Source organism: Anolis carolinensis, chromosome 1 (genome assembly GCF_035594765.1).
Source record: "Anolis carolinensis isolate JA03-04 chromosome 1, rAnoCar3.1.pri, whole genome shotgun sequence".
NCBI classification, from domain to species: domain Eukaryota; kingdom Metazoa; phylum Chordata; class Lepidosauria; order Squamata; family Dactyloidae; genus Anolis; species Anolis carolinensis.
Window position 1 is genome coordinate 312,379,200 of NC_085841.1, and position 15,792 is coordinate 312,394,991.

Sequence of the window (15,792 nt, forward strand, 5' to 3'; positions counted from 1 at the left end):
TGGGGGTTGGTGGTCATGTCCATTTCTAAGCCGAAGAGCTGATGTTGTCCGTAGACTCCTCCAAGGTCATGTGGCATGACTGCATGGAGCGTTGTTACCTTCCCACTGGAGCAGTACCTATTCAACTACTCTCATTTGCATGTTATTGAACTTTAGGGTTGGCAGAAGGTGGGGCTAATAGTGGGGGCTCTGTCCGCTCCCCCAATTCAAACCTGCGACCTTTTGGTCCAGAAGTTCAGCAGCTCAGCGCTTTAACACGCTGTGCCATCAGTGGATATTATTTCGTAAAGGTTGTGAATATACAATATTTCTGATTTTTTTTGTCTGTTGGAGGCAAGTATGAATGCTGCAATTAGGAAAAATGATTAGCATGTAATGGCCTTGCAGATTTAAAGCCTGGCTGTTTCCTGCCTGAGTGAATTTTTTGTTGGGAGGTGTTAGCTGCCCCTGATTGTTTTCTGTCTGGAATTCCCTTGTTTTCAGAGTGGTGGTGTTTGCGATATTTATGTGCTTCTACTATCTGTGGCCCTCAGAAAGTAGAGGATTTGCCAGACTTTGGTGATGGGAATACTTTGTTGGGAGATGTTAGCTGGCCCTGATTGTTTCCTGTATGGAATTCCCGTGTTTTCAGAGTGTTGTTCTTTATTTAGTGTTCTGATTTTAGAGATTGTATTGTTGTGTTTTATTATACTACAGTAATTTTTATATTTTCTGATTTTAGTGTTTTTGAATACTTGGAGTCAGACTGTATTCATTTTCACAGTTTACAGCAACACAATAATAATAATAATAATAATAATAATAATAATAATAATAATAATAATAATAGTAATGATGATAATAATAATGACTTTGGTAATACACACTGCTTCACTCCCTTCTTAGCTTCCTTTCTAGAAGAATCCTTTCTTGGGAGGTGTTAGCTGGCCCTGATTGTTTCCTTTGTGGAATTCCCAATTTCCCTGCTTTCAGAGTGTTGCTTTTTATTTACTGTCCTGGTTTTAGAGATTATATTGTTTTGTATTATTTCATATTACAGTAATTATTTCATATTACAGTCGAATCTCACTTATCCAACATTCGCTTATCCAATGTTCTGGATTCTCCAATGGAGTCTGCCTTTTAGTAGTCAATGTTTTTATAGTCAGTGTTTTAAATTAATTGTGATTTTCTGGTGGTAAATTTGTAAATACAGTAATTACTACATAGTATTACTGCATATGGAACTACTTTTTCTGTCAAATTGGTTGTATAACATGATGTTTTTGTGCTTAATTTGTATAATGATTACCTAATTTGATGTTTAATCGGCTTTTCTTGAATCCCTTCTTATTATCCAACATATTCACTTATCCAATGTTCTGCCGGCCTGTTTATGTTAGATAAGTGAGACTCTACTGTATATTTATAATCTTATATTATCTGCTTAGAACTGAATTATATGAGGCCCCTTCTTCACAGCTGTATAAAATGCACACTGAAGTGGATTATATGGCAGTGTGGAGTCAAGATAATCCAGCAGATAATATAAGATTACAAATGGGTTATATAGCTGAGTGGAAGGGCCTTGAGTCTGCACTGCCATATAATCCAGTTAAAATCTGATTAATCTGTATTTTATCGGCAGTGTGGAAGAGGCCTAAGTCAGACCTAACTCTGCCTGTCCCCTGGGCTGAGTGGGTTGCTAGGAGACCAAGTGGGCGGAGCTTAGCCTTCTCACTGGCAGCAATTGGATAAAAACAATTATTCCTCTCCTTCTAATTAGGACTTTATTTTTCTTTTCCTTTTGTTGTATCAACCTAGAGACGTGGATGAGGGGTTGTGCTGTCAATTTTTGAGGTTGTGGGGTGTTTAGTTTTGTTGTTTTGTCCGCTGTCGTGATTCCATCACTCTTATATATAGAAGATAGAAGATGAGATATGTAGGCCGTCATATTTCACAACAATTAAAATTTAAGTGTATAACATAAAGATTAAACTACACTTCTACATGTAAGTTTTTTTTCCTTTTAAAAGTAACACTATAAAATGCACTCACAAAATCAAAATAGAGTTCTTTATGCTTTAAGGCTTTTACTTATGTATCCACCCTTTTAAAAATGATGAACCTTGGATGTGGTGCTCATTCTTGTACTTTTTAAAGCTGGTATTGAATATGAAATTTTTTATCCTCAACTGAGTTTTGCTTGTATGGGTGTATTCTACCCAATAAACCATATACAACCTTGCATCATTCTAATTGTGTTTTGCAAAGGGTTCTGAATTCCATCTACCAATTTGTGTTCAAGATAACATCTATGGACATAGCCAAAGCTAAAGATTTTTATGTGCATCACATTCCTAACCTTGAAACCATAGAAGCTTAAAAGTGCTTAATTTGGGGTGGATTATGTCTCAAAGTAATAACTGAACAGTGACATCACAAGGAAATGAAATTAAGGCTAGTCCTGACCCCTGTCTAAGCAGGAAGACTTGTCCTTGCTTTCAAGTTCCTTATAATCTGATTAATGGTTTCAGTGCACACACCTGTATTTCACAGAGAAAGACAGGCAGCATGAAGGATGCACATCCTCTTTTGTACAGCTCATGCTGCATTGCTCACTGCTGCAATTTATTTGTCTGACTGCATCAAAGGTAAACCCAGCCTTAAATTCTGAAATGAACTCCACAGGGAAAATGTTTCTTGCTTTAAAGAAGAACTGCACTACTGGAAGTCCAACTCTTTATCAAAACAAGCACAAATTCCCTGCATGTCTTGTTTGAAAGCACATTCTGTTCTTCCTTTTGGTGACTGTTGCATTGATGAATTCTGGTGGTAAAATGAGCTTGTGGGTATGTGTATCCTCCACTTGCATTGGAGACTGGAGAAACTGGCCCCCAGCCTTGCTCACCTTGAAATAGACAAGTTATCAGTGTTGTCACAGAATTAGAGGGACCTCGTGGGTTATTGAGTTCAATGCCTTTCTCAATGCAGTATCTCAACGTAAAGCAGTCCTTTAATCTCCACCACTTGTTGTTTTCTACTCAGGGCTGCTCTTGAAAAATGTATGAAAACTGTAGCTAGTGTAGAATACTTGACTTTATGAAGATGCCTCAGAAAAATCACATTTTTGTGCATACTGGTTGGGATTCTGGGAATTGTAAATCAAAACTCAAATCCTATGACTGTTCAAAATATAATGGCTCTACTTAATCGATTCTTGAATGATTAGTTGTTGTACAAAAATTTATAAATGTTTTTATTTATCTTTATTTATTTATTTAATATCTGCCTTTGTTAATTAATTGTTTAACAATATCCCAGCTCTCTCCCAAATGAGACTCAAAACATCTTACAATACAAGTTTAAACAAGAGTTTCAAACCTAAAAATCTAAATCGGAAATCTAGATCCAATATTTTACACACTTTACCACCTCTGTTCTCATTTCAGTTGTGGAAACCTTGTGAAAATCTGATCTTCTGTTCCTCAAAACTGGAAGAAGAAATACCAGAACATGTCAAAACATAGATTTTCATGGAGGTAAATCCAGAGGAATTTGATATTTGTATTTTTTTGTGAGAGTGATGGTGATAGTGAGGCAGGTATTCCTGCTTTCGCTACACAGCTTAGGAATACTACACAAGTTAAATTTCTCCCACTAATTCATTAATTTAAAAAGATAACAATAACTTCAAAATAAATAACAGTTAAAGCATATCAGCATTGACCATTGGAGTAAAGATGCACAGTTAATGTTATTTTTTATATATAGCTTTTGCGATTTATTGACCTGGTTTGAATAGTTTTAGTAACTAGATTTTAATAATTTACCAGTATTATCTTACAAATGCATCACCACTGCCACTCTTAATGAACTGATTTTTATGAATAGACTAGCTTGGGTACACGGCAATGTTATTTGAAAAGGGCCTTGTTTCTTTTTGGATGTTAGGTAATATCAGTGTGGTCATATGTTATGCTATTTCTATACAATATCTGACCATTCCCATTTCCTGTGTTATATGTTACAAACTCTTTAAGTTAGCTATTTAAATTTAAATAAAAGGAAATAAAATCAACCACTTACATATTAGGAGGAGCTACAGAAACATTGCTATCCTCAAGCTCTTTAACACTTTAATACTGTTTTAATACATGTTAAAACATTTTTGTCATTAAACAAATTTCATCTTTCTGCTATTTGTGTCTGTGAGAGGGCGAGAGAGTGGAAGATAATTATGTGAGTTATGAGCTACAAAATCCCTGGTTCAATTATCTCTATAGCTAGAAATTCACCATGTGCGGCCTTAGATTCATTAATGGTCTTCTGTAGTCTTTGATAAGCCAGACTATCTCAAGTTTCATGCATATGTCATATACATATGTAGTTTGATACCTGGGAGAATAACATAGTAACTTCCACAGCAGAAACATGCAACAGATTCATGCACTTTTAAATTAAATTAGAAGTCTGGCGGCAGGAAGATGGCCTGCTGACTGAGTTTTCCCTGGCTGTCTTCTGCTTCCCTACTTCTAATGTAATACCTGGTTTAGCAATTGTGGTGCAATTTTCCCAGGTATCAGGTAACAGCAGTTTTATCTAAGACAGAACCAGGTTTCAACATTGAAAAAAAACTTTAAATAACAGCTCATTGTTTTCGGTTCTAAACAAGAAGCATCTCATAATGCCAAATCCAATAGCCCTCTACCAGTGTTGGCTCTAAGTTAAGTAAGCTTTTTCTTTCACAAGGTAAAAGCTGTATAGTCTGCCCTTTAGATTTCAGATGATGAAAGCAGAGGCTGCATAATTCACAGAATAAACTATATCCAGATTTTTTTAATACTAAGCATGCCAAGAGAATAGTGCGGCAAACTATGTGGTATTCCAGGTAAGCTGAAGAATCAGAAATGAAATAATGGAAGTTTGTCCATTTTGCAAACACGATCTGATAATTTAGGGAGAAATCTGGATGAAGAGGACTTCTTAAGATACTGCAAGTAGTTATGCCAGATCAATTTTTTAAAAAGTCCAAATCAGGGTGGTCCCTTCTCATTGCTGCAAAAGAGGAAAAAGATCCCCTAAAATAAAAAGGATATGATGGAAAACAGATGTGCAGAAACTCTGAACAGGCTAATTGATTTTATAGATGAATAGTCTGACTGTAACTTAAACAGTTATAGAATAAAATAGCTTTATTGTTATTGTGCTATTGCACAACGAAATTAAATGCCTTCCCCAGCACTCACAAAATAATACATCCATCCCTCCACACCCCCACCAGTACCACACAGCCTCCAATGGCACATTAATGTGAAACCATGGAGTTCAATATAGTTAGTTATAGGATAAAAGCTATTTCTCAGTCTGTTTGTCCTTGTCACACTGTATTGTCTGCCATATGACAATAATTAAAAAATATATATGCTGGGTGAGATGGATCCCCAAGAATACTCTGAGCTTTCTTAAGACTGTGGGACCTATAAAGTTGTTCCAAAGAGGGGAGGGGGCAACCAATGATTCTCTGTGCAGTAGTGGTGACCCTTTGAGCGCCTTCGTATCCGCCACTGTGCAGTTATCAAACCACAGGCAGATGCAGTAGGTTAGGACACTCTCTATAGCACAGCAATAGAAAGTCCCCACAGGTTTTTCATTCAGTTGTTGGTTGTTTAGAAGTCTCGGGTAGTACAGTTTCTGCTGGGCCCTCTTAAACCAATGCTGTTGTATGAATATCCCAGGTCAGATCCTCCTTAACATTGACACCAGAGCAGGTCCAAGGTAATTTTCAAGTATAGGCGAACAGAAATTTTGGCACCCCCTCCCCCCAAAACCAATAATAAACCAAAATAAAAGCATTGGATAAGTGAAAATATTGGATAGTAAGGAGGAATTAAGGAAAAGCCTAAATAAAGAACAACACTCAGGGGAAATCCAAACAGGAAGCAATCAGGGACAGCTAACACCTCCCAAAAAAGATTCTCCCAGGCAAGAGGAAGCCAGGACTTGAAGCCACAGCGCCATTAAATGCTAATCAAGGTGATTAATTACAACATCCACACCTGCCTCCCAACAGACAAGAGCTCTTTCTCCCACCCTGGACATTATTCCACAGACAAATAAACCCCACTTGCCTTGCTTCCAACAGACGGCAGCGGGCTCCAGAAGGCCCAGCATAGGCTCCAGAAGGCCCGCCTGACCCACCGAAAGGGCCAACGTGGGCTCCAGAAGGCCCACCCAGCCCACTGGAAGGGCTGATGCGAGCTCCAGAAGGCCCAGTGCGGGCTCCAGAAGGCCTGTCCGGCCCACCGGAAGGGCCGAGGTGGGCTTCAGAAGGGCGGACTCCGCAGAAAAGTGGGGTTTCTTCTGGCCAGGAAGGCGATCTCCACTCTGCAAAGCAGAAATGCGGGGTTTCTCTGCCTGGCAAAGTGGAGATCGGCTCTCTTCTGGCCAGAAGGGAGCTGATCTCCACTTCGCCAAGCAGAAAAGTTAGATTTTAATAATTTTAATAATAATATCTTTGCTTGGCGAAGTGGAGATCGGCTCCCTTCTGGCCAGAAGGGAAGTGATCTCCACTTTGCCAACCAGAAATGCGGTGTTTCTGCTTGGTGAAGTGGGGATTGGCTCCCTTCTGGCCAGAAGAGAGCTGATCTCTGCTTCGCCAAGCAGAAAAGCTGCGTTTCTGCCTCGCCAAGCAGAAAAGCGGGGTTTCTCTGCTTTGCAGAGTGGGGATCACCCCCCTTCTGGCCAGGAAGGCGATCTCCACTCTGCAAAGCAGAAAAGCGGCGTGGAGATCGCTTTTTGGGCTGCCGCCGCTGCTGCTGCGGGGCACCTCCACGGCGCCCTGGAGAACAATGTGCTAATTGGCCTCGCTGATGGACCTCCTCTGATTGACACTCAGGAACTTTAAAATGGTCATGCAGTCCACTTGGTCTCCATTTATGACCAAGGTCTGGATTTCTGGTCTGTTTTTTCTGTAATCTACAATGCGTTCCTTGATCTTATTGATGTTAAAAACCAGATTATTGTCCCCGCACCACGAGATCAGGTGATCCCCCTCATCCCAATAGACAGACTCATCCCCTTCAGAGATAAACTCCATCACAGTTGTATCATCTGTGAATTTGGTAATAATATTGCTATGGTGGATGGGGGTGCAATCATATGTGTACAAAGTATAGAGCAGAGGACTCAACACACAGCCCTGTGGCACCCCAGTGTTGAGAGTGAGAGCTGAAGAGGTATAATTACCTAATCTAGCCCTTAGGGAATGTCCAGACAAGAAGTCCATAATCTAGAATCTGATTATATATATATATATATATATATATATATATATATATATCCACAGTGAGGATAATATAACCACTGTGTTGTACTTCAGGGGCAATTTCATGGCCTTTGTTCTTCTGTTCTATAGTTGTTTATTGTTAAACACAGTATAGACTGGACAGCGCTTTGAAGACAGCAAGTATCTTTAACAGGGGATGCCTTCATGTGGAGAGCACATTTGTAAAGTGGAATTCATAACCATTTTATGATTCTATGTGAGATGTCATCTGGATGAAGCTACTTTGTTTGCAGATAGCTACATCACAACATCTGAATAAATCAGATCTGTTTTAATTATTTTAATACAACATAGCATAACCAAGTATCAACAATAGCTGAGATCAGACAGTATTTTCACTCCAATCCAAGATAGAGACTGGCAATGTCCCTGCCGCTTCACACTATTCTCATTTAGACCATCTTTATCCATTCACAAAGAAATGTTACACCCAAATGATGCCTACATGAATAAAATGTCACGCCTGTGGTTAGAATAATCTGGATTGATAATACGTGTTTGTCCTATTTGTGTTTGATTTTATGTTCTTCAATCATATTTACATGTGCTTTCCATTGTGAATGACCAAAAATATTGGGAAATGCACATGCTCTGATTCATGTTATGAGCTGTACAAGGGAGGGGAATATCATCCAGGATAATGCCACGTAACCTGACAAAGAAGAAAAAGCCATTAAATTACTTTTTTGCTTCAAAAACAAAAACAAAAACTACAAATTAGCTTAGAGATGGAACAGAAATCACCCTGGTCATTTTATTTATTTATTTATTTATTTATTTCCAATATTTCTACCCCACCCTTCTCCCCGAGGGGTCTCAGGGCGGCTTTTTGATGTCTGAGGTGCAAAATTCATGTTTCCTCAGCACTAAACACAAATGGAATAATTTATAATTATTATCAATGCATTTTCTGTTCTCTATCTTTTAAAACTACCTTGAGGTTTTACTGTGTAAAGAAGGCTGTTTTAGCTCTCACTTTGCATGTCCTTCAGAAGCTCATCTTTCATGCCCTTCATAACTTGGCCTTAAATCTCTTCCCATAGACAACTGGATTGAATAGAAAGCACCTCACTGACCCTTGATTAAAATAAATATGCTTTAGTTGAAAATTTTCAAACCTGTCTCTAGACAAAGTGCAGCCCTACATCCAATATTCTTCTGTTCATGATGGTTCATACAACTGCTTTTCCTTTCCATTCAGATACACTAGAGGTGAAGAACAGCTAAAAGGAACATACAATGGGTTCAACAAAAGCTTCCTCTCAATCTCTGATCTATGTGGATGAGTATTTATGCAGGAATGCAACCCAGAGAAAGGGAAGGATGAAAGAAGCTTTGCTAAAGTAAGGAGACCCATATCAGGGAATCTGAGTCCCCTGCAGGGTAGAGAAAGGCGGGGTAGAAATAGAGTAAATAAATAAATAAATAAATAAATCTGTACTGCACGTGTGTTCTAATGTATTTAACGGGCACTAGGAGACTATACATGTTTGGTGATATATATCCATATAAACACAGACATATATTTGCCTTAGATCTCCTCCAATTATCGCCCGCTCTTCAAAAATCGCTTCCTTCTCCCACACACCTCCTTCTTTTGACAGATTAAAGATAAAAGAGAACCTGGGTTCACACTATAGCTCAGGGATATGCCATAAGCTTCTGGATGTGCCATAAGCTCCTTTCTCTCCAGTGTAGCTGAGAGCATCCACACATCCCACATATATTATTTCTGGGCACCAACCGCAATTGCAAAACACACACACAGAGACACACATATTCTGAAATCTCTAACGACTAGGAAAGATTAAGGCTCTTCATGCAAAAAGGCAAATATCTGAAGCAGCACAGAACCTGAGCCCATGCTGGGACACTGATTCATCTGTGAGTCAGACAAAAGAGTACTGCTTACTGCATCAGCAATGTAACCTTGCTGCAACTGCAGAATCTCTTCCAGATACAGTCCTGGTCCAGCACGGTGAGTTTTAGGAGAGCTGCAATAATTATAGCCCAAAGAAGACCAACCACTGCAAGCTACAAGAAACCAGCCACCTACTCAAAATTGTATAGCTGTGCATGACACAGTCACATTGCTATTTGGCCAGAGTGCTATTTTGCATGCCCTCCGGATTTAGGCAAGCAGTAGGTGTAAAATAACAGAGAACGGTCTAAGTAAAGCTGGGAAATAAAATCACAAGTCTTTTTCTAAAGTGCTTTAAGATGAACTAATGTTTAAAACCTAATACATTGATAAGTAGGGAAATTCAGGTGCAGCATGTTGCAGTGATTTGAGTGTTGAAGTCTAGAAACCAGGGTTAAAATCCTCACTCAATCATGGCAATCCACTAGGCGAACTTGGTAAGGTCACTCTCTCTCAGCCTCAGAGGAAGGTAAAGGCAAATCCCCTTGAACAAATCTTGCCAAGAAGTCCCCATGACAGTATCACATGTCTGGAGACCCGGTGATGCAATGGGTTAAAGCCTTGTGCCTGCAGGACTGCTGACCAACAGATTGGCGGTTCAAATCAGGGAAAACAGCTGAGCTCCCTCTGTCAGCTCCAGCTCCCCATGCAGGGACATGAGAGAAGCCTCCCACAAAGATGGTAAAACATCACAACATCTGGGCGTCCCCTGAGCAACGTCCTTGCAGATGGCCAATTCTCTGACACCTGAAGTGACTTGCAGTTTCTCAAATCGCTCCTGACACTAAAAAAAAGTTTCACCTGTCGCCATATGTTGGAAAAGACTCAAAGTCACACAACAACAGAAAATCGTATGTGGTTCTTCCCAGCATTAGAATCAGATTATTTGAAAACCTAAGCATGAAAAAGATATATACACTCATCAAACAATAATTCTCTATCAGGGGAGATTTTGAACCTGTAGTGGTAAGCTCCCACAACTCAGGACCCCGAGCCAGCCAGACCTGGATAGGTATATAAAGGCTGTCTTCTAGACTCAAATACTGGCCTGACTACTGATAGTTGACTGTAGGACTTCAAAAAGGTTAGAATGGGTAATTGTCCTCAAAAGTCAGTGGAAATACTCCAGCCTTTAGATAAAGTAATGATTCTAAGATCTCCCTATTTAGTTTGAACATCTTATCACATATCTTACCTAATTTTCACCCCACCTTTTGAATAGATTTTGGCCCCTGCTTTTTATTCTACTCACTCTAGTCCTAGAATTTAGCATATCTCTGATTCCATCTTTCTATTATCCCATCTTCTTTTTTGCTTGATCAAATAACTATCCAGCCAATAAGTATAAGTAGATTTGAGCCCCCTGTCAGAGTGTTCCAAAAATTATTTTATTATCACTGTATTCCCCTATTTGTGTTATGAAATTGTGTGTATGGAGGAAAGGAAAATGAAGGTCTTTATTCTGTCAGAATGAATATTTTGGAAATCTCTTTGGACCTTCTCCATAGTTAATAGGCCTGACATTGTACCAATCATTCTGACATTACAAAAAGATATGCTAGCAGGCATATTTTAGCAATTTTCCATGAATATTTTTGAACACAAGTCAAGAAATGAAGCACAGTAGTTTCACATTATTTATAATTAAAGACAGAGCAACCGGTCCTTGCTGTAGCTACCATTCTCTTCTGGCACACTGTGACAGCATCATTGTTTGGCCACAGCTGCACACAGATTGGCAGTTAGCCAAAATCAGTCATTTATTCACCTGTCATTTTTTCTACATGAAATTGACAAGAGGTAGAGACACGTCTCCTTACCTTCCACAATGAGCCACACTTGCTGCGATTCTTCCTTTTTACCATTGGTCTCAATTTGGCACCAGTATTTCCCAGAATCTGTCCGGTCTACAGACTTCAAGCTAAAGAATTAGAAGAGAACAGGGAATTATGATATTCTATAAAATATTGTACACAGATAGATAGCAGCTATCATGAAGCATCTCAAAATTATCCAGTGATCAACAAATGTACCACCACTTCAAAAAAATTCCTGAAATGGAAGAGCCACTCTGAGACATTTTCCTTCTTTATCAACATTCATATATACACTGTATTTTGAAGACAGCCATACTGACACACAAAGATCAATATATAAAGGAGTGCTTCTTCCCTTACCAAGCTGCCTCTCCTTTGAATTTGAAGAAGCTATTTTTCAAATGCCCCCTTTTATCACAAACAGTATTAAACAAAAAGTGGGCATCTTTGGGTTTCTAGCTGCAAAGGCTAAAGAGATTCACCTACTATAAGTACTGTATTTCTTTCAGTAGTCAGGAAAACCTTTTTACTTGAGCAATTCAATTTGTTCTAAGTTAATTTTGTGCATTACATTTATTATTTTATTATTGTGTTCCTGCCTCTTTAAAAAATCTGACTATTTTATTATGATGGTCAGCAGTTCTCCTTGGTCCTAAAGTAAGGCATTTCTCTGCCTTGATTATATTCTGTCTAAGATTATGTTACTGTGGCCTTTCAGCCTCTGTGTGCATGTGTGTATGAGAGAAAGATTGAGAGGGGGGGTCTCATTATTATTAATGCATGGCTGTAAGGATACAGCTTTTCATATAACAAAAGTGACTGTTTCCTAGTATTTGTTGTGACATTTGATATTGTGACCCTATGGTTATATCACTTTTCACTTGTATATGGTTAGAAAGTAAAAGCCATATTTTGAGATCATTTCAGCTAAAATGTTTGTAGGAATAGAATACAGAAACAGAGAGGATTTCTTTAGTGGAAGATATCAGGCAGTCATTGCAAATGACATGGTACTATGTAAGTGATATAAAATATGTTCTGCAGGATAGAAAATAAAGGATGTACTGCTCTTCTCGAAGAAGCTGAGGAAAATAGTAGAAGTGTTCATGCAAATTAATAAACCAAGTATCATGCAGTTCTGCTTGAAGAATGTCAGAAAGTTATCTAACAATTTATTCGCTCTCATATTGAAGGTTGTAAAAACACCCCAACCTATAGAGTCTGAAAACATGCAACGAAAGCAAACATGTTCATTTTAAGCAACTTAAAAGGGTGGAGAAAGCATTCCCTCATAACACTGATGACAAGTGTTTAATATCTCCTTTGACCTTCCTCAGCATAGTGTAAACTTAACAAGGCTTTTAATGATCTTTGCTTTTGTAATTAAAGAGAAAACGCACACATGTCAAAAACATATCCACACAAAATACATGCATGATTGAGAGGTGTTTCGAGTGTTCACTGAAAAGTACTGTTGTAATAATTTGTAAGTTATAAGATACTGTACACAGGCATTTATAAAGTAGAGGAACACTGCACAGCTCCATATTGTGGCAAGTGCAAGACAAAGTCAGAACCTGTTGACTTCTAGCTTTGTCATATCACAGAAGTATGATTAATGGAAACAAGTATGATTCCAACTCAGGGTGGAAGTGGTACCAGGTCAGTCTGTCTATCTATCCATCCATCCATCCATCCATCCATCCATCCATCCATCTATCTATCTGCATTACACCATAACTGCATTACACCATAACCACTGGTTATGATGCAGTGATATATTATTTTTCTCCAATGCAAGCAGTTACAGAAGCACAAAGTGATTTTTCTGCTGGGAATCCAAGAATCTAAAGAAACTATTAACTCAAAAGGCCTCAAGGGAGGGGTGATTGGGAACAGAGAATCCTTGTAGACATCTGGCAATTGCTTTTGCAGCCACTGTACTCACAAACAGTACCAAGGGGGAAAAAAAGATAATCCCCTTCCCCATAGACATAGAAATGTACATATCCCAAGGAAAAACTACCCTTTAATATTGTACCTTATATTGATCAGTCCAAGTGTAGCACGCTTGGCTTGTTCTAAATGATGGAGTAAATATTCTGGAACGTCTTTTGTGGGGGATGACTAAGGTTTGGTTTGTATGACACATTCTTCCCTCCCAACAGGATTCAAATCTGCCCTCAGAAGTCTGATTTTAATTAGGGCATCTCTTTTTAGTCAGAGACAAGGAAAAAAGGGACATGTTTGGAATAAATTAGCGCAACGAATGTTTCAATGCATCTCTAATTCTAACCTTCCCATTTTGCTGCAGAACATGTCTGAACAAACAGGAAGAAGCTTTCTTTTTCCTTTGCCTTCAGAAAGGATATTACAAATTGAGAGGGTTGGAAGAAGAAAGTCTCCCGTATTAGAATGACAGATACAGCAGACAAAAAACACGAGTGGCGAACACAATGCATATTGCCAGTTCTGCATAACCCTGATCTTATGGAATCACACTGAGAAATTAAAGGTCTGAATACTCTCTTGAGTTACCTCTGCTAATCATGCCACGAGGTGTGATAAAATATTGGGTTGGTCGATTCAGCAGCCAATTTACCAAAAGCTGTTATACATAAGACCTGGATATTTTGTATCAAGTCATGTTACATTATATGTTAACCATTTTATTGTTTTTTTAAAATATAAGTACCAGCCTACAAATAGGAGACATAAATAAATAAATATGGGAGCGAGAATTCTGGACTTTTCATGACAAATCATCTTGCGAAGCTTTTGTGGCTTCATGTCACTATGCCTATCATTTAAAAATGATCCCTTATGCTACATCCAAGTTTAGTATGCAAGAAACATGATTCTCAGATCAGAAAATGACACATTGTAAATGCATCACTTGAAATATTTTCAAAATATATTCCATTTATATCTTTAACTCTAGATATGGATCTTTGTGGATTTCACTTCAGATAATAGAATAATAGAACAATAGAATTGGAAGATACCACATGGGCTATCTAGTCCAACCCCCTGCCATGCAGGAAAAGCACAATCATGGCATCAGGGATTGTGAAACTACTTTAAGAAACAGTCAAAAACAATTTTATCTTTGCCTATGTAGGATCCCCCGGTGGTGCAGTGGGCAAAACCTTTCAGCTGCTGAACTTGCTGACGGAAAGGTTGGCGGTTTGAATCTGGGGAGTGGGGTGAGCTCCTGCTTCTGCCAACCCAGCAGTTCGAAAACATGCAAATGTAAGTAGATCAATAGGTACCGCTCCAGCAGGAAGGTAACAGTGCTCCATGCAGTCATGCCAGCCACATGACCTTGCAGGTGTCTACTGACTCTTCGGCTTAGAAATGGTGATGAGCACCAACCCACAGAGTCGGACACAACTAGACTTAATATCAGGGGAAAACCTTTACCTTTTACCTTATCTAGAAATTAATCTGAGCATGAGAAGTTTATTGAGGTACTCTCCCAATAGGACACAAGACCTTTCTTAGCTTTTTGAGATGAAGTCCCTACCTAAAATCCTTTTTTGTGCGCAAATTACACATGAAACGTTGGGATAAAAGCATAGAATTGGAAGAGACCCCAAATGTTTTTAGTCTGACCTCCCAGTGTGCGAATCCACAGCTAAAGTATCTCTGACAGGGGACGACCCAATCTCTGACTAAAACCCTATTGCAAAGAAGACTCTTTTTATGGTAGCCTATTCCATAGCCAAACAGATCATGCTGTTAGGAAATATAATGAACTGAAATAACTGAGATACAATGGTTTGGGTTGTACATTATAGAGCAATAGCAAACATGATCATCTTCCACAAGACAGCCTTCGAGATATTCCTTTCAGATACTTAAATATGGTTATCATATCACTTCCCTGTCTTCTTTTCTCTGGGCTTTATATTTCCCCTGAAGCCTTTATTATCGTGAAGTACTTTTTCTGGACAAATTTCACCTTGTCTTGCAACTTTTATTTTCTTTTGGCAGTTTCTACTCTATGGACGTTCTCTTCCATAGGAATTTTTTGAGCTTCCTACTTTTCAAAATCATCTCTATTGCTTATGTACCCTCAGAAATCATTATACAAGGTTGTGTGTATCCTTCATCTGAAATGCTTGGGATCAGAAAGTATTTAGGATTTTGGGGGGGGGGGGGGGTGTTCCCAGATTTTGAGGTATTTGCATATACATGAGGTATTTTGGAGATGTAATGCAATTAATTTATGTTTCATATGCATCTTATGCACACAGCCTGAAGTTAATTTTATACATAATCATAATTTCGTGAATGAAACAAAGTTTTTGTATGCCTAGCACTATTTCAATTTTATTTCTTCCTAGAATTTGAATTGTCCCCCAAATTAAACCCAGCCTGTATGTCAGTGCTGTCCCAATATATACTATGTTCATTTCCTGTACAGTACCAAGATTCATTTTGCCCCGAGTCAGGGATTTCTAAGACCCTCTGAGGAATTTCCCTTATATCTGCACTCAAGGCATGCCATTGCTTTTCTCCAACCACCTTTACTTCCAACTAATTTTTAAGATACAGAGGCTGAAGACAGTTTGATGTCAAATTGAAAACTAATTACCAAAGGGATTTCAACTGTACTTAAAACACACAGTTCATTCACTGAATGGTAGAAGAACAGAGATTTTGCTACACAAAGTTTGGCCTCTTTTCTGTAGCTTCAGCTTTCTCTGTGTGCCCCTCCCCAC

The 15,792-nt window shown here is 38.7% G+C and overlaps 1 protein-coding gene across 2 annotated transcripts in view; it reads right to left on the bottom strand.

Moving 5' to 3' along the window:
- Positions 1-15,792, bottom strand: part of tyro3 (TYRO3 protein tyrosine kinase) — an 83,317-nt gene that overhangs the window by 52,007 nt on the left and 15,518 nt on the right. For both annotated transcript variants that reach the window (XM_008104326.3, XM_008104332.3), the window contains exon 3: positions 11,069-11,169. In XM_008104326.3, coding sequence (XP_008102533.1) covers positions 11,069-11,169 — 101 coding nt within the window. The remainder of the gene's footprint in view (positions 1-11,068; positions 11,170-15,792) is intronic.